This window comes from Gorilla gorilla, chromosome 11 (genome assembly GCF_029281585.2).
Source record: "Gorilla gorilla gorilla isolate KB3781 chromosome 11, NHGRI_mGorGor1-v2.1_pri, whole genome shotgun sequence".
NCBI lineage: Eukaryota > Metazoa > Chordata > Mammalia > Primates > Hominidae > Gorilla > Gorilla gorilla.
In genome coordinates, this window is record NC_073235.2 from 107,762,836 (window position 1) to 107,781,605 (window position 18,770).

Genomic DNA, 18,770 nt, shown 5'->3' on the forward strand with positions numbered 1-18,770 from the left:
TGTGGTGTAGATCCATGCTCTCTGCAAATAGGGGCAGTGCCTCTGTAGCTGAGTCCTTTCCCAGACTCCTTTAAGAAATTTCAACAGGCTTTCACTGAGCTATGCCTGCTCCAAAATACACATTGACATAATAAACCACAATGGATTTAAGTGTTTAAAGTCAGAAATACACTTTTAAAAATAAGTACTTCAGTTGGCCAGTGGAGCAGTAATACCTGGATGCTAAATTGAATTTATTTAGAATAAACCACAGAGTAAACTTTAAAAAAAATAAAAATAAAAAATTTTTGATTTGTCAATTAAAATATACATTTATAAAGAAAAAATAATAAAACATTTTCCACATCGTAGTTTATCTATAGAAAATGTGTCACCTTCCACAATGGTTGAACTAGTTTACAGTCCCACCAACAGTGTAAAAGTGTTCCTATTTCTCCACATCCTCTCCAGCACCTGTTGTTTCCTGACTTTTTAATGATTGCCATTCTAACTGGTGTGAGATGGTATCTCATTATGGTTTTGATTTGCATTTCTCTGATGGCCAGTGATGATGAGCATTTTTTCATGTGTTTTTTGGCTGCATAAGTGTCTTCCTTTGAGAAGTGTCTGTTCATGTCCTTTGCCCACTTTTTGATGGGGTTGTTTGTTTTTTTCTTAGGTAACGTACCCAAAGGACTATAAATCATGCTGCTATAAAGACACATGCACACGTATGTTTATTGCGGCACTATTCACAATAGCAAAGACTTGGAACCAACCCAGATATCCAACAATGATAGACTGGATTAAGAAAATGTGGGACATATACACCATGGAATACTATGCAGCCATAAAAATGATGAGTTCATGTCCTTTGTAGGGACATGGATGAAATTGGAAATCATCATTCTCAGTAAACTATTGCAAGGACAAAAAACCAAACACCGCATGTTCTCACTCATAGGTGGGAATTGAACAATGAGAACACATGGACACAGGAAGGGGAACATCACACTCTGGGGACTGTTGTGGGGTAGGGGGAGGGGGGAGGAATAGCATTAGGAGATATACCTAATGCTAGATGACGAGTTAGTGGGTGCAGCACACCAGCATGGCACATGTATACATATGTAACTAACCTGCACATTGTGCACATGTACCCTAAAACTTAAAGTATAATAATAATAAAATTAAAAAAAAAGAAAATGTGTCACCTTAAAATTGTATACTTTTGTTGAAAATGGATATTGAATAATGTCAAACATGAAAATGCAGCAGACCACTCAGAAGTATTCACTAGAGGAAAAGATAAAAAAAAAAGAGAGTCTGACATAGGAACCACACTGTGCTTGAGCCCCACAAAGCTTCCACATTCCAAGTCTTCTGGACTGTAAACATGGCGTTTATTTGCTGTGCACCTCAGTTTCCTCATCTGTGGAATGGACATGACAATAAACCTCACAGGTTTGTTGTGAAGCATAAGTGTATTAATATGTGTAAAGTACTCAGAAATGAAGTAGTCAATCATTGTTAGCCTCTAGTATATTGTTTCTGTTGTATTCTTGAATCTCAGATGTCAGAGACTTAAAAAAAATTTTCAAAAGATAATGATAATGCAACCTGATTTCTATTTTGCTTCTACCACTTAAATAATAAATGATAGGTGTTAGTGCAAAGAGTGGTTGTCAGTCTTGCTAAGAATTAAATATAATTGCCAAAAGAGGAATGATTTAATCATAAAATGAAGTGATTTGAAGGTATTACTAAAGCAAAATTAGTTCTTGTCTCTTTGTCTCTGATAGACAAAAGCCAGAGAACCTTTCTAGTTTTTCTCTTGAAATGGTGTTCACAAACTTACGGTAGGATGGTTTTTCTTTAATTTGCACTTTAATTCAGTGGAACTTTATTAGACTGAAATTAAGCAAATCCCAGAGAGGCCTGGAAACATAAATGGTTTTGAAATGTTATGGATTCTAAATTGGGCATTTTGAAAGACAAAGGTGAAGGCTAATAGTTTACATTTAGTACTAAACTCTGGCATTCCAATGGAAATTGGAATCAAATAATGGGATTTGTTTTTTAGGTAATAATACAATGAGTTAGCTGAAAGAGCTAACTTGTAATAGATTTATTAAGCCATAAAGTTTCATTTCTTTGAACAACATATTGTCAAAATCTTCACAGACAACTTCACTTATAAGAAAATTAAATGAAAGAACTATTTCTTTAAAAGTTAGATGTGGATTTTCTCTATTTGGGGAGGGGTTGAAAATGCTGCGTCAGTGGATCTGGCTGTGATCCGACCTCTTAATCCTGTTTTAATTATGGGTTCTTTGCTACTTCTGATTTTATAGTTATATGTGACTGACATTCAGACATTCATAGTAATTTTTTAAATATGTAATTTTACATAAGAGTCCCTTCAATGTGACCTTAAGATGAGAGTCTCTAGATATAATTATAGAGAGGAAGGAACTACCGACCTAGAATGAGTTGATCATTTCCAGGAGTATCTCACTGTCAGATTTTTCAGTTGAACACTGTGGCGGTTTCACACTTCTACAAGCTTGAGAGGAATGCAGAAGGGAGACCCACAAAGATTCTCATGTGGACAGCACTTGTCTGTTCCCACTGCTGTATATTTGAAAACACTGGGGACCAAATATGATTAACCACATACTTCTCCCTGGAGACCTGAACCCTAAATATGCCTTTTTCCACCATACTCGGTGTTTCTTGAGACCAGTATGCTTGTGGCTAGGTGTCATTTATCAAATATGACATGAATATTTGTTGTGCATAATCATTTTTGTATAGGTTTAAAAATTTAATGGCGGTGAGTTATACTACCTGAAGATGCAGGCTGAAAGCATGAGTTTTGACAAAGTGAAATTTCATTTGATGATATCCATTATAAATCATTTTTCTCTAACTTTAAAATAACATCTCATTTTTACCGTGTCTTATTAACAAACTTTACCAATAGTGTTGTTTCCATAGTAAATGATATGTTTTAAATTATATATGCCCCATATTTTCCTGAAATTTTAAGACGTTTCTACACTAAGCTCTGTTCCTTCATCTGTAAAGTGAAGATGTTAAGACTCCATTATCTCTAAGATCTCTTCTGATACCCAGGGCACCCTAAGTCTAATGTCCAGCCTTTTTTATTATGGAGAATATCTTAGTAAATTTCCAAAGGCTTGCGAGGTGTTTCAGATTGCATCGCTCTGACTTGCCAAACGATCCTCTCTATTGACCATTACCGAATAGTATTCCGTGAAACCTCTTCCCCTGCTCCTTGGATGTGACTGTGGCTCCTTGTGGAGAGCTAAACCCAGCCTTTGCCTGCCAGGAGCCGATTACAGCTGTTAGAGGTCCAGTCATCCTGTCCTACTGATTGCATCTGTGTCTGGTCATCTGAGAGAGTGAAATATTAATCTGCTTTCTTCTCTTCACTCTTTTCATGTGTATTCCCCTAACAGAAAGGAGAACCTGACTGCTGTGCACTCTCTCTGGAGACAAGCGAGCAGCTCACCTTTGAGATCCCCCTGAATGATTCAGGTTCTGCTGGCCTTGGGGTGAGCTTAAAAGGGAACAAATCCAGAGAAACTGGAACAGACTTGGGGATTTTTATCAAATCCATCATTCATGGAGGCGCTGCTTTTAAGGTGGGTAGGAATGACATTTGTACATTCTTTGAGAAGGCACTTGGAGATGTGACTGTTGTAGTTAGAGACTGAATGGAGAAAGTGTCTGAAGACTTGAGGCCACTGAGACTTTCCCGCCAGATACAAAAAATATCTGTGTGAACAGATCTGGGAAATAACTGGCTGCTGTTTTTGTACCTTAACTGGTTATTTTTACTTCTTAGAGTTACCTCTAAAAACCCAACATGATTCACATTCTCTTTTGCATACTTTTCATTACTGCAATAGGATTCCTCTGGATTTGTAAACTGACAAGAGTTGAGCCTAAAAGTACACAATCAGAAAAACAAAACTAAAAACAAGTAAACATAAAGGCAGCAAATAAGACAGTTGTGCTTGCAAGAATGAAAGCTCAGTGGAGCCTGAGAATGATTGTAGTGTAAATTAAAGGCCATTTATCACATTTTATACACTTGAAGAAAACCATGGTGCCCAGAATGCATATTTCCTTTTGAATACTTAGAGAAGCTTATAGGTTTCCAGAAAAAGAAGGAAGATCATGCTTCAGTCCTTTCACGTTGAGGTGAGTATAGTGTACTGGTTAGCTAGATGGCCGGTGTTCAAGTCCAGCTCAGTCCTTGCTAGCTGTATGGAAATGTAGGCAAGGGTCTTGACCAGCTGTCTCCCATTTCCTCACCGGTAGAATGGTGATAATAAATAATAACTACTTCATAGGCTTCTAGGATTAAATCACACAATGTGATGAAAACAGTAAAGTGATGATAGAGGAAGGATACACGTTTGCACCTCTTGCCACCCTCATTATTATCTCACATCGTGCAAGGAGACTTCTTGAGTTTGAATTCTGCCTAACCTACTCTCTCCCTGTGAATGTAGGTAAGCTGCTCAGCCTTGACATGCCTCAGTTTCCTCATTTGTGAAATTAGCAGTGCCTGGTTCCTCATGCTGCTGTTAAGACTAAAAGAGACAATATGTGTCAAGTGCTTAGCACAGTGCCTGTCACCAGCTGCTGATAAATGTTAGCCATCTGAAGATAATCGTGATATGAATAATGTCTATCCTCTCCCACAGCAAAGCCAAGAAGGCCCCGTTACACTCTACAGAGCACCCCTGCACCTAGAATTCTGGCTTTGTTGAAGCAACTGTCTTCTCACACTTACCCTTCCACTTTTGTTTCAGACTAGATGTGGAGATAATGCCTTTTTCACTGGGAAATAAATGTACTTTGGACAGACACCTCTTCAGTTTACTCCTTGGTTTAGTTAGCTTTTGTCGCATAATAAATAGTCATAATTTTTCAGTAATATACACATCAATAAGCCTTTATTTTTCTCATAGCTCTGTGTGGGGGAGCTGGGGTGTGCGTAGGATTCTGATTCAGGCTGGTGTCTCTTGATCCCACTGTAACTCTGCAGATCTGAGTGTGTTCCACTTCTTTCTCCTGCTCCTTGGATCAGCAGGCTAGCTGGCGCATGCCCCTCTCATGCCTCGAGCTGTCAGAGGGCCAGCGGCAGTGGGTGAATCCGCGGGCTCCAAACTAGCACACTGTCACCCCACACATAGGCCACTGGTCAAAGCAAGTCATATGGCTGAGTCCAAGGTTGAGCCGTAGAAGACACACTCCACCCACGATGAAGTTATGGCAGAGATGTAGATACAGAGAAGGGTAAAGAATTGAGTCCCATCACTCCATCTATAAAACTGGCTCAGAAATACATAAGCAGGAGCAAAAGCGAAATAGTAGTAATAGCAACAACAACAATAGCAATGAACATTTATTGTGCTTAGTATATGCTGGACACTAGGATAGGTGTTTTATATGGATTATCTAACTTTATTCACATTTACATTGGATTATTTTCAGTCCATTTTATCAAAGTGGAAATTACAGATTAGAGCCTTTAGTGCCTTTCCTGTGGTCAGATAGCCAGGAATTACTTTAAGATTTGAATCCAGGCAGTCTGACTCCAGAACCTGTGTTATGCTGCACTGAAATGAAGCTCTTCTATATGATCCATTCATGTTCCTAGAGAGCAGGGCCCGTTAGCCTGGAGGTGTCTTGTATGGTGCTATCATCCTTAGCCAAGCCATCTAAATATGTGCTAGGTTTGAGGATGAGTTCTTGTTCATGTTTGTGGATACCAGCTTGAAATTAGTCTTCGTATTCCTAATGACAGCTCTATTTGCAGAATTTATTCCAAGTAAAATTGAAACTGAGATGACTTTTTGGAAATTAAAAGCAAACATCTTAGCTTTTTTATGGGCAATAACTTAAGCTCAAGCAGATATTGGCGAGCAGGTTTAATATGTATATCCATGTTTGTGTAAGTGAGCATCTCCTTACCTAAGCAGTTTCTAACAGTCCTGTTTCTTGCAGAAAGATTTCACTTTCCATTTATGTAAATTTCTTTCCTGACACTGGTCTGCTGAGTCAGACAATCACACCATTAAAAACCACTGGACAGCATATTTATAGCTGATCTTAAACAGTAAGAGGCATCAATCATGAACTTAGCCTTCTTGTGAATGTTTAGTATCCATTTGTCTTGTTTACCTTTTGCAGTGTAAAGGGTAGAGGCCTGAGATTTGTTCACAAAAAATCCGATTAACCAGGGAAAAAAAGTATTTTTCCATTCTCCTACTGTTGTTCCAGTAATCCACTGTTACTCCTCGGAAAATTGCCACCCATTCTATGACTCAGGATTCTGTCTTAGGAAAATTGTTTTGAGACTTTGTTCCTGTCCCTGTTGAGAGGATACACATGTAACAGACTACAGTGTCCCTGGGGCAGAGGAGAGATCAGCACTGGGAACATCTTTGTCTCAGCATTTGGCCCTAGGTTTTTACCCGGAATCAACAAAATAATCTTTCAACCAGAGCACTATCTTTTTCTCCTGGGCCTTCATACCACTAATTAGTTCTCAAGGTGTTTTTCCCTTTAGGGAAGGTGGATTTTTTGAAAACTAAACTACTTTGAAAGATATGACCAAATTCTTCCTGTGCATTCTGTGTGCTGGATTCTCCTGGGGGCTTCCATTGGTCTAAACAAAGATAGGCTACTTCTTGCCAGATGTAAAACCCCTGAATAACTTGACTCTAATTGAGGGCATTGCTTTGTTTTGTTTTGTTTTCCTTAACTCTCAGTCTACTGCTTTCTATCATGTCATCTCTTGTTTGAATTATTTCTAATAGAGGATGTAAATCTCTATTTGGAAACAAGAGCAGCCAGCTACTCTAGGACGCCCTCTTGGAAGTGAGTCCCTGACTTATTCTAAAAACCAACAGAACAATAATTCTACCCTGCTCAGAATTATCCAAATGCTTAATCTCAACTTGATATTTAACTTCAAGTCTGTACATTAAGAAATAAAGCCCAGAAACTTTTCTGTGCATGCATCAGGCTGCACCACTTTTGATTACAGGCTGATTTTGTCATACGGAGCTCTTCATAGGCCCCTGTGAAGAATAACTTGTAGCTATGCCTCTTAGTGTACTATGTGGCCATTGACCATAACAGCAGAATATTGCTTCTTAGAGTATTGATGCCAATGTGCCTAAGCACTAGCATGCATTACATGTTTGTGGTTTCATTTAGTTACTGTCTTTCTTCCTGGGCGTTTGCCCCTGACATACAGTGTAGTTGCTTCTAGAACTAAAATATACTAAATACAAGCATATATGTCAACTGCTTCTGAAAGAATTATGAGCAGAATGAAGTTATGACATCCATGAGAATGATTTTCTAAAATTTTGCTTCTGTGGTTGGAATTTATGTGGTAGTGCTGTTGCTGTTAAATAAAAAGAAGTATCATCTCTGTTGCAGTTAGAAAAAATACCTTTCCCTAAATCTACATCAAAATTTCCCTAAATCCACATCAAAATTTGCAGTTTATTTTATCCAGGAAAGCACAAATGAAGTCTAAATGATCAGTCTGAAGATGTTAGATATTTTTATGTTCATTTGCTAAACATTTTAAATTCATTTTGAGATCAGTGGTTTTTCTTTGCTTTGCTTTTCATGTACCATATTAACTGAAAATTTTTAGTAAAAATTTTTACATCTATTGATTACACTTCCTTAAGTTGCTTGTTTTGCTACCCTAAAGAATTACTTTAAAAATGTATACATAACTAGAATAGTGCTTTTTTTAAAGTTAGGTAAGATATTGTAAGAACACACTGTAGTAAGAATAAAAGTCCCATGAAGTCTGTTGTGACCAGTTCTGAATGGTGTTTTTGACTTCAATATGCGGACTTTGGGAGTGGTATGTCTCCTATTGAAACTTTGAAATAATAAGGTAAAAATTCAAATTTAAAGGAATTTTTGCTAAAGGAAGAATGTCATATATCAGGTAGATTGTTTAGGGGCTGCTAAATAGAGAGAATACATTTAAGACTATCAGTTATTCTCTAGAAAATTAATTAGTCAGGTTTGTGCTTAATAAATTCTCTTGATGATGAAGAAATTAAGTGAAAGAAAAATGCCTGACATGGCTAATTGTAAATGTATGCACTCAGAATATGAAATAGACATAATTGAAGTAATTTGATTCTTGTGTGCTTAGGAAATTTGGGATTCTCCTTCTGAAGGATGCAGGATTTCATAATCTGCACTGTTTAGTAATGGGCAAAAGAAAGAATTTGGACTAATACAAGCAATCATGATATTTTTAAATGACTAAAATCTAAATTTTTGGAGAGAAAATGCACAGCTCTAGAATATCCAGAAACATGGCGCTTGATCCTGAATCTCCATGTCTCATTGTCATGTGAGACATTTAACAGCATCCAAACTACTTAACTCCAGTAGGAGCTCCCAGCGTGACTAATTTCCACCCCCATCTCTGCCGGTATCTATAAATCATGTGATAGATCTATAATTAATGAATTCAAAGGAAGATAAAAGGGACAGCTTTTTAAGGAAAACTAATGTTAAATGATTTCTTCAACTGGCCATTTTTCTTAAAATTTATAATGTTTTCTACTGGTGGGAGAACCTTGAGGATCCTTACTGGTAGTCAGTGACTTCTAAGCTGTTACCTCTGGCAAAAGGACCAGATAATGTGAGTATGTCAAAGTGCTATTGAAAATCCTCAAATGTAAGAAGCCAAACACTAACATTTTATTTCTAACCACAAAGATGTGATACATTTTAAGGACTTTAAAAGCAGGAACTTTGCCTGGAAATATACATAAATTCATAATCACTATATATCCAATAAGAATTTGACCTTAAAAAAGGAAGTTATTAATTTAAGCATAGGAAAAATACATTTTAGCTAATTTTCCGTTTTAAAAAAATCTGAAAATGTTAGCATATGTTAATTCACATAGTCAGGCTTATTTATGAATTTTCTACCGTAGTAACTATTAAAATGTAATATAACATTACTTTTAAAATCTCAAAGTAGCTGGCACAGTAATGGGCACCTGTATTTTCAACTAAGCAGGAGGATCACTTGAGCTCAGGAGTTCCAGACTGTAATGCAGTATAATCGTGCCTGTGAATAGTCACTGTGCTCTAGGCCTGGGCAACACAGCGAGACCCCATCTCTTTTTTAAAAAAATCCCATAATTCCAGCATCTATCATTGTTTTTTCTTGCTGATCTTTATCACTTTTGCATTTTTATTTCATGAATGGAAATGCAAACAGGAAATAAATTTACATGTACACTATACTGAATAAAATTTTGGAATGCTACAACATTTTGATGTGTATTTTGGACTCTGTGATTGTCTCAGTGGGCTTGAAAAAATTTAAGAGTTGATATTCCTAATGAAAAAGGAAATTATAATCTACAAAAGTTGATATAGCATGGTAATGATGCTTTGGCTCTGAAAATAGTAACTTTCCCCTGAAAAGCTATATTCGTCTTCATTATGGGTACCTACAGGCCATATATATGTATACACACACACACACACACACACACACACACACACACAAGACCAGTCACTAGGAAAATGGACACAAACCAGAATGCTCAAATAAAACTCTGACCACAGTATGAACTCTGCATACATATACACACATGTTTTTGTTCTAGCATTCTGGTTGTACCCATTTTTATAGTGACTGGTTTTAAGCAATCTCAGTATAAGCAAGTGCCAAGTGCATAAAAACCACCACCAAGAAGTAAATCAATAAGATAAGTATGTTGAAATGACTTCCGAAATTCTAACCTAGTTAGGCATTCATGCAAATTATTCTTAATTCATATATAACATATATGCTTTAACAAGCTTCTTTTTAATCTGGTTTTCTAGGCCAAAGTAAATTAAGAGCAGAAAATCAGGAAGGAGATAGGAAAGGATGGAGAAGAAACTGGAATGACAGGAAAGAAAAAAGTGTAAAACAAGCACAGAATGTTATTATTGTATGGTACACCAGAGAATATTTCTGATGGTTTGAAGTCAGTATTTCTCAAACTTCCTTGCAGAAGAAATTATAAGATTCAATGTGGCCATAGTATAGGCCATAAGTTGCAGTATATCTGTTTATGCCCCATATTTTTCCAGAATGATTTTAAAAAGATTTATAATACATTTTGAAAGCATTATTTCAGGATGGTTTATGCATATGTTAATTCCTATAGTCAGACTTATTACAATAAGCCTGACCAACATGGTGAAACCCCATCTCTGCTAAAAATACAAAAACTAGCCGGGCATGATGGTACGCACCTGTAATTCCAGCTACTTGGGAGGCTGAGGCAGGAGAATTGCTTGAACCAGGGAGGCGGAGGTTGCAATGAGCCGAGATCATACCACTGCACTCCAGCCGGAGCAACAAGAGCGAGAGACTCTGTCTCAAAAATAAATAAATAAATAAATAAATAAATAAATAAATAAATAAATAAATAAAAGCTTCATATGCCCACAGGTGATTTGCTGCTGGGACTTCATTGGTTTGTTATATAGAAATGGAGTGAGGTTCTTAAGACAATAACTGAATTACATAAATTTCAATTTTACAATTTCTGAACAAGTAGAGATAGGGCCAGCATACAGAACGTAATCAAACTTTTTTTTTTTTTTAGAATTGTGAAGGTTCTCTGAATATGCCCTGGCATATTCAAGACAGCTTAGGTTCTTGAATCTCTCATAGTTACAATTTGTAGATGAAACTTAACACCAGGACCAAAACACCTGACTGACTTAATTTAGCAAGCACTTCTTGAACATTTAGAGTGAGTTAGGCAACAGTGTATAGTGGACTAGACACCGCATACTTAAAATTACCCATTCCATAGGAAAGTAGTAACGTGTTAAATATATAAACAACACTAATATGGTAAGAGCTATGATAGGCAAATGTGAGAAGTATCGTGGGTGTTGAGATGATGAAGCATTTAATTCTGTCTGGGGAGAAAACTATGAAAGGAAGGCAATTGCAAGGCTTGCTTGGGGTGAGGAGTAAGTAGACTTTGAAGAGGTGAGCAGGAATGCAAAGGGCATTTTGGGCAGAAGAAAGAATATGGGCAAAGTCACCAAGGTATGTACACCAAAGTACAGTCTGTTGTGCCTGGAAAATAGAGGTCTTATTTGGGAAGAATGGACCTCTTCACTTAAGCTGAAGTGATGTGAAACATGTACTAACTTTTTTGTTTTAACAACTGTACTTTAAAAATCCTGATTCATTCTTGCCCTTCCATTGCAGTTGTTTTTAAATGAAGGTAAATTATTTCAATCTGGAATACAAGGTTCTTTTCTTAGTTTAGGGTTTTGGGTTTTTTGGGGGGTTTGATTTGTTTTTTCAAAAAATGCAGTAGACAGATGTTGTCATAGAGTGATTGTAGGGCCCTGAGAAGGATTCGTTGAGGATAATTCTCTCCCTCAATCAGGTGCCATCTTGCCTGGGGTCCAACCCTATTCCAGGGAACATCTGCTCTGCAACCTGAAGTCAAGCTTTGGGGTTTGGGACCTGGGTGTTGATAATATCCCAGGAGGCTATACCAAGGGCCCCGTTAGAAGCATGCAGAGGCAGAAGCCAACATCTGGTCATGATTAATCCTCTCAACACCCTGGACTAATGTGGACTGGCCTTGGGCCACAGCCAGCTACCCCTGGGAAAGGCAGCCCACTTTCTCATGCTTCTCTCATATTCTTCAGTGGCTAGTTCAGTTCTTTGCCTTGGCTTTCTTACTTTTCCTCTGTATTCATTAGAATTTTAGAGGTAACAGGGCAGTTGGGGGGAGGGTTTAACAAAAAATTTGCCAAGCCAGGTGGATTAAGCCACACAACATTGCCAGTAATCATGGCAGAGGAAGTACCCAGGCACCAGTGAATATACCACAGGGGATGAACTACAAGGTCATTGGACCCCCCAGCAATCATAAATATGCTTTAGAGGACACATGGAGTAGCCTACAGCATACATAACGACCCCTCACTCCAAAGAATTATCTGGCCCAAATGTACAATTGTGGAAAGACCCTGGTGTAAATTTTTTTTTTTGTCAAAAATGAGTATCTGTAGCTTTTATTAGATTCTCAAAGGAGTCTAAGAACCAATAAAGGCTAAAAATCACTAGCAGATTGTTTGAAAACATGGGCTGCAGAGTGACCCAGACCTAGTTCACATCTGCTTTTAGAAACATGACTTGTAACAATTCATTTAACCTCTCTGACTGCAATTTCTTCTTTTATAAAATGGGGGCAGCAATCTCAAATATACAGGGTTTCTATAAGGAGTAAATTGTCTGCTACATGTAAAGGGTTTAGCATGATGCACAGAGTAGAAACTCTTTGTCATTAATATAGTGCCTTTAATAATCTCTAAAAGTCTGAATGTAGAAGCAACGTAGCATAAAGGATTCATGTCATTAACCTGAGAGATGAGGAGACCTGGCTATGACCATACCCTTTGACAAGTCACTTAATTTCTCTGAGCCTTCATCTTTACATCTCATAAATAGCAGAGAGTAGCATTTATATCACAGGGTTGCTGTAAGAAATGAATGGGCAAATATATGCAAAAGACATGCTCAAGGACTAGCCTACATTAGGTGTTCAGTAAAAGGGAGATGTCATACTCAAAGGTCTTGTCTCCTGGTCCTCTGTGCGTCCTACTGTGATAGGACCAACTAAAGCTGATGAGATTGAAACCATGCCAGGACATGGAGAAGACCTAACCTCATACCAGGTTTTTTCATTCTAAAGTGCACTGAAGAAGTTACATTTTGTCTTTACTCTGTCCTCCTGATTCTTTTTAATATGTTTTCCTTCCCTTTGGGAATTTCCTTTACTCCTTTCTAGCTTGAGGATGGAGTTGGTTATGGGGGGATACCAGAAGCGGGGAACATAATTGAAGTATTTTTGCTTAGGAGTCTGATGGGAGTAATAGAGGAAGAAAAAGGGGTGAGAAAGGGAGAGAGAGAGAGAGAGAGAGAGAGAGAGAGAGAGTGTGTGTGTGTGTGTGTGTGTGTGTGAATATTGCAAGCATAACCCAGATGAAATAAATATCCTAGAATTACCAAGTAACATCCTTGAATATTTGAATTCATTTATGTAAAGTCAATCGAAAGTTAATATTCTCATGCCTAAATATTTACTAGAATATAATATTAATTTTAAAAACCATAAAAAGCTAATTTTCTTTGTCCAAATTATTCCAAAGCAAATGGGACATACACAATTTTGAGAGAGATTTGATGAGTTTTTGAATAATGAGCTCCTCATTGAATCAACTTCATTTTAGGTCAAGACTGGACATAGACGTGCATGTATGGATGTCTAGCTAAGTAGGTAGACAGCCTTTTTTTTTTTTTTTCCTCCTCTGGGTTGCTCTGCCATGCCCCTGCACAGTTTCCTGTCTCCATATCTTCTGTTGTGTGTCTTGATTTTATATTGTCTTCCCTTCCAGGAGATATCTGGTAGCATATTGTCCTCTCTGGTTCTGAAAATCTTTTTTTTCTTGAAGCATTACCCCTTTAGGGACTTGTCATTGTCATCTATGTAGAATATAGAATGGTTTGGTGAATAGGGACGCTGTGGAATTCAGAACTTGGGCTATTCTGTTCCAATTCTGACCTTAACTAGCTGAACAAGTCTAATATCTGTGGAAGTGCCTTTTCCTAATAAGTGTTCGATAAATGGTTCCTCATCCTCTTTGGGCATCCCATAATTCATCTGTAAACGGAAGAGGTTGGACGAGATGACCTCTAAGGACCCTTCCAGCTCTAAATTCAGTGATTATATTCTAAATGTTAGGACAACATGGTGCTTACTGGCATCGCCATTAATGAAATTACACATCATTTATCTTATAAAGGAAAAAGCACACACCAATAACAACAGACCAGCCAAGCCTGACAGTGAGAGTGTGTGGATTTTTATTGCACCCACAACTCTCTGGTGATGCTTGTGATGAATGTGAATGTCTTTGAAAAAAAATTTCAGCTGCCCTGAGGTGACCTGAACTGTCTTTTTGTTTGGGATTTGGTTACAGGAAACATGCCCTACTTCAGTGTCATTCTGCATGCTTGAGATTTAGAATGTAACTGAAAATAAAAAAATAAAAAATAAAAAGTTTGTGCTTAATAACTGTTGATAGATTTTACCAAAAAAATGTTCTCCTATCTTCTTGTCTGTTATCTACCTCTTCACTCTGACGTTGTCTCATACTTCACAGAAAAGGTTCACAAGATATTACCAGGTGGGATCTCACTCATATTTCCTTCCCTCCATCTCTAGAGGTTCCCATAAAGCTTCCATCTTTATCTTGTTTCTTCCTGTCGTAGCAGATGAGGTGTCCTGCCAAGACAAAGCACTGCAAAATCTCAACATTTCCTGTTAACCTCATTTCCTGTTAACAGGACTAGGACCAGGAACTGGATTCAACTCTTCTGCTTCCTCCTCCTCTTTAAAAACCACACATCAGTCTCCAGTCATCCTAAAACGATTTTTAGTAACAAGATTCAGCCCAATAGTTCTCCCTTCTTATATGACAATAGAGCAGAAATATTTCTCCAGTTGTATCTCACATCACATAACGAAACCATTCAGGGTGTTTTTGTTGTTTCCCCCCACCTTTTTTTTTTTTTTTTTTTGGAGATGGAGTTTCGCTATTGTTGCCCAGGTTGGAGTGCAGTGGCGCCATCTTGCCTCACTGCAACCTCCGCCTCCTCGGTTCAAGCGATTCTCCTGCCTCAGCCTCCCGAGTAGCTGGGATTACAGGCATGCACCACCGCGCCCAGCTAATTTTGTATTTTAAGTAGAGACGGGGTTTCTCCATGTTGGTCAGACTGGTCTCAAACTCCTGACCTCAGGGGATCCACCCACCTCGGCCTCCCAGAGTGCTGGGGTTACAGGTGTGAGCCACCGTGCCCAGCCCGTCATATCCCATTTCATGTAGCCTTATGCTTTTTTGTGCCTCACTCAAAATTGGATAACAGAAATGAAGAGATTTCTTTCTTGTTTGGCCTTTCCTGTAAATCTCATTTCCAGGCTTGCTTCAAATTAGGGTAAAGGTTAAGTGAAATGGGGAAACAAGAGGAAGGCAGGGGACATTAAGCTCTGAGGAGGCGGTCCACTTAAACAGTTTACATCTCTGACTTGACGCCTTTGTCTATTGATCCCATTACCCTGCCATCTCCGTTTCTTCCCCGAGTGGGTGTGTCCTCCTATGGGCGGCCCCTGCAATCCCACGTGGCTAACACCCTCTCCAGCAGGCAGCGTGGGCAGTGTGTCTTCACCAGGGCATTGGCTCTGGGGAACAGCAGCTCTCACCACGCCCTCTCTTTTCTCCGCTATCAGCAGAGGGACTTCCTCGGGCCATCTGCTACTGCATTAGTCCGAGTTTAACGACCCGTCCGCACAGTTTCCCTCCCAAAGCTGTCTGGTTGGTTTCTATTGTTCATTGTGTGTGTCTGGCTATCTCATTTCTTTTTTTTTTCTTTTACTTTTTTTTTCTTTTACATTTCGTTCTGTTAATTTGACCACAAATCCCAGATACTTCTCACCACTAGAACTCTTTAATATTTTCCTTTCCCTGTTTTTGTGTTGCGCAGTTGTAGTCTAGAGACAAGAAACAAAGGGAATTGTCGTGGAAGAACTAAAGAGTCAAGATTCATGGAAACCTTTGACTCACTTTCATGGCCTGGAACAAGTTACATTTTGTGCCTCAGTTTCCTTTTCTGTAAAATGTTTCTGAAAATATAAATCTTAAATTCTTAGGTTCTGTGAGAATCACTGGAGGTAATTTATGGAAGAATTCTCTGTAAGGGTAAACTGTTACACACCTGCTGTTAATTCTGTTGACTTTATTAGCAGCAGCAGCAGCAGCAGCAGCATGATAACATTTGTAATCACAGCTGTGCCTCATAGCAAGAACTTTCTACCTGAGTGTAGAATAGGTAGAGAGCATGTCCCCTGAGTCTGGCTGTCAACATTTCAAGCGTCTTTGCTCCCGGGCTGCCTTTGGGGAAATGCATTGTGGTCCCTTCAAGTTCTTTTCTAGGCAGAGCAGGCATCCCAGTGTGTCAGCCACTGATCTAGGCCTCTGCTTATGAGGGACTTCTGGCTGGAGATGGTCAGTGCCTCATTCACTCAAAAGTGAATGAGACCACAGTCTGGGCTGCGTATTCATATGCCGAGGTTCTTTGTGCTTTGTAGTAAGTGGTATTTCTTCCTGAAGATGCTGGTTGAAAGTACTCATTCATCAGAGCCTCTTCGAAAAAACCTTGACAATTCTTTTTGTCAAGCTTTTCCACCAGAAGATATCAGGGCAAATTGGCCCTTTTCTACACACCTCTGTGGTCTTTGGCAGACAAGCAACTTTGTGGTTGTGTTAGACAAAATTATGTGGTTGTTTTTTTTTAGTACTGTTCAGTAGAGCTAGCAATGATATCAGGAGATACATTACTACTGTCAAGCACACAGCATTTATGCATGATGCCTCTTTGTGCCTGAAAAGGCAAATTCTCCTTTCAAGAGTTGTGACTACCTCCTTTGGTTTCCAAACCCCCTTCCCTTGAGTCAACAACATGGTCTCTGCCAGAGCAAATGGCAGAATCAGGTCAGATTAGCATGCTTGCCAAAGATTTAGGTAAGAGGCATTATACAAATGTCTAAATTATTGCATCTCAGGACTCTAAGATTTCTAAAAAATACTTTCACACAATTCATTATAACTGGTATTTGTGACTATTTGATAAGCTCCAGAGCCTTTTTCTGCCATGGAAAATAAATCACTTCTAACAGCTAGGTTGTTTTTTTTTTCTTTTTTTCATTTTTAAACTTGAACTTTTCCCCAAAATGCCACATGTCATCACCATACTTTTCTCTGTTGAATATTGTTTTTCTTTCTTCTGCCTTAGGATGGTCGTCTGCGAATGAATGACCAGCTGATTGCAGTTAATGGGGAATCCCTTTTGGGAAAGTCCAACCACGAAGCTATGGAAACACTTAGGCGGTCAATGTCCATGGAGGGAAACATCCGAGGGATGATCCAGTTGGTGATTCTGAGGAGGCCAGAGAGACCAATGGAGGTGATACAAATCTTGATTCTCCTCAGCCAGTTGCCCAAATTGCCACCAGAATATGCAGACTTCCATTCCTAGTATGGCAGCTAGATTCATATCGAGAAAATATGCCCCAGAAGGGCTTTGATGGGGAACAGGTGGTTGTGTATTTTAGGTATAATAGAAAGTTGTAAAAATGTGCATATAAAGTAAGTCATTTATCAGATGTAACAGGTCTATAATTTCTAGTTTTTTCCCCCAGAAATTCCAAGAGCTCTGAACTTGTTCATAAACATCTTTATATACTTTTTTTGGTTGATATGCTAGCAGTGTCCATACCTTAGAAAGTGTCTAATCACATGTGTACAATGTTTAATGTGGAGATCATTATAATGCAGTCAGCTCTCTGTATTCTCTTCCATAATCTGCATATAAGTAATACAGACCTGAGACTTAACTAATTTAACATTTGATTTATTAAACAAGCTGCTTGCTCGCGTTATTAAATAAATGGGAGTCTTGTTTTTTGAAATCTTTTATTATTTTTTATAAGTTTTTTAAAATATCAAGTATATTTTCACTTACACATGGAGTCTAAGTGTATGATAGCTTTAATAATAATATTCTTAACATTATGCATATAAACATAAAAATACCTAAAACATTATTTTCTGTTATATGAAGAATAATTATTAAATGCTCATAAAATAATTTTAGAAAAAGGTAAGAAGAAAAAGTTAATAGTACTGAAAGTTAAGAAAAACATCAGCAAATCACACATTTTGTCATATCAGGATATTCTCTAAGGCCAAATTGTGTTTGTGTAATAAAATAATATACAAAATTAAACGATTTAAAAAGCTAATATAAAGTACTAGTTTTAATAAAGAGTTCAGCTTAATAATTGAAAAATGAAAGCTTTATCAAGTTAATCAAGAGTTAATGGTAGTGGGGCTCATTGTAGTTAAAAGCTTCAGCTCTGGAGTTTCGAATTGCTTGGGTTTCAATCCTAGATTTGCTATTTCCTGGCTATGTAAGTACATACATAATTTAGTGCTGGGTATTCATAGATGACAGATATTGTTGTCTGTTTTATCCCTTAATGTGTCCTTGGTTTCCACATGTAGTAGATGCTTGATAAATATTGATTGAATGAAAATGTCACATCTGAGACTTACTTCATCTCAGAGAGTAAACTTGAGTAGTAAAGTTATATGCTCTATCTTACTTTATTCTATTATCAGCTACCGGCAAGGAGTAGCTGTACCTTTTATACTCTCCTTTATATAAGCTCGTAGATGTTAAATAAATTTAAATTGGCCAATTACTGGAGACTAAATATAATGAACTTATTTTCAACATTTGTGTCTGCTTAAGTGACAGTGTTCCATAAATATTTAATGGGCTTTACTTATGTACCTAGTTATAACACCCTTATCTGCCACTTCCTGCCCTGAGAGAATTGGCCCCATCTGGTTTAGGATAGTTCTTACTCTAGAGCCCTAGGACTCCATGGAACCCGTTTATTGGAGAGAGTTGAAAGGATGGACTGCGAACGCCTGAGTCATCCCTTCTGTGCATCTGCATATCAGATCTCCCTTAAGACTTTTTAAACAAAGATACCTCAACTAATAGAAGAGTCTGGAAGAAACTGCTG

The 18,770-nt window shown here is 38.0% G+C and overlaps 1 protein-coding gene across 5 annotated transcripts in view; it reads left to right on the plus strand.

Annotated features, from left to right (window-relative positions):
* The window catches only part of PARD3B (par-3 family cell polarity regulator beta), a 1,084,399-nt gene that overhangs the window by 619,583 nt on the left and 446,046 nt on the right, over window positions 1–18,770 (plus strand). For 4 of the 5 annotated variants that reach the window (XM_063695123.1, XM_019022741.4, XM_055379487.2 and 1 more), the window contains 2 exons: window positions 3,465–3,650; window positions 16,970–17,140. In XM_063695123.1, the coding sequence (XP_063551193.1) occupies window positions 3,465–3,650; window positions 16,970–17,140 (357 nt within the window). The remainder of the gene's footprint in view (window positions 1–3,464; window positions 3,651–16,969; window positions 17,141–18,770) is intronic. The other variant, XM_019022742.3, reaches the window with a different exon arrangement.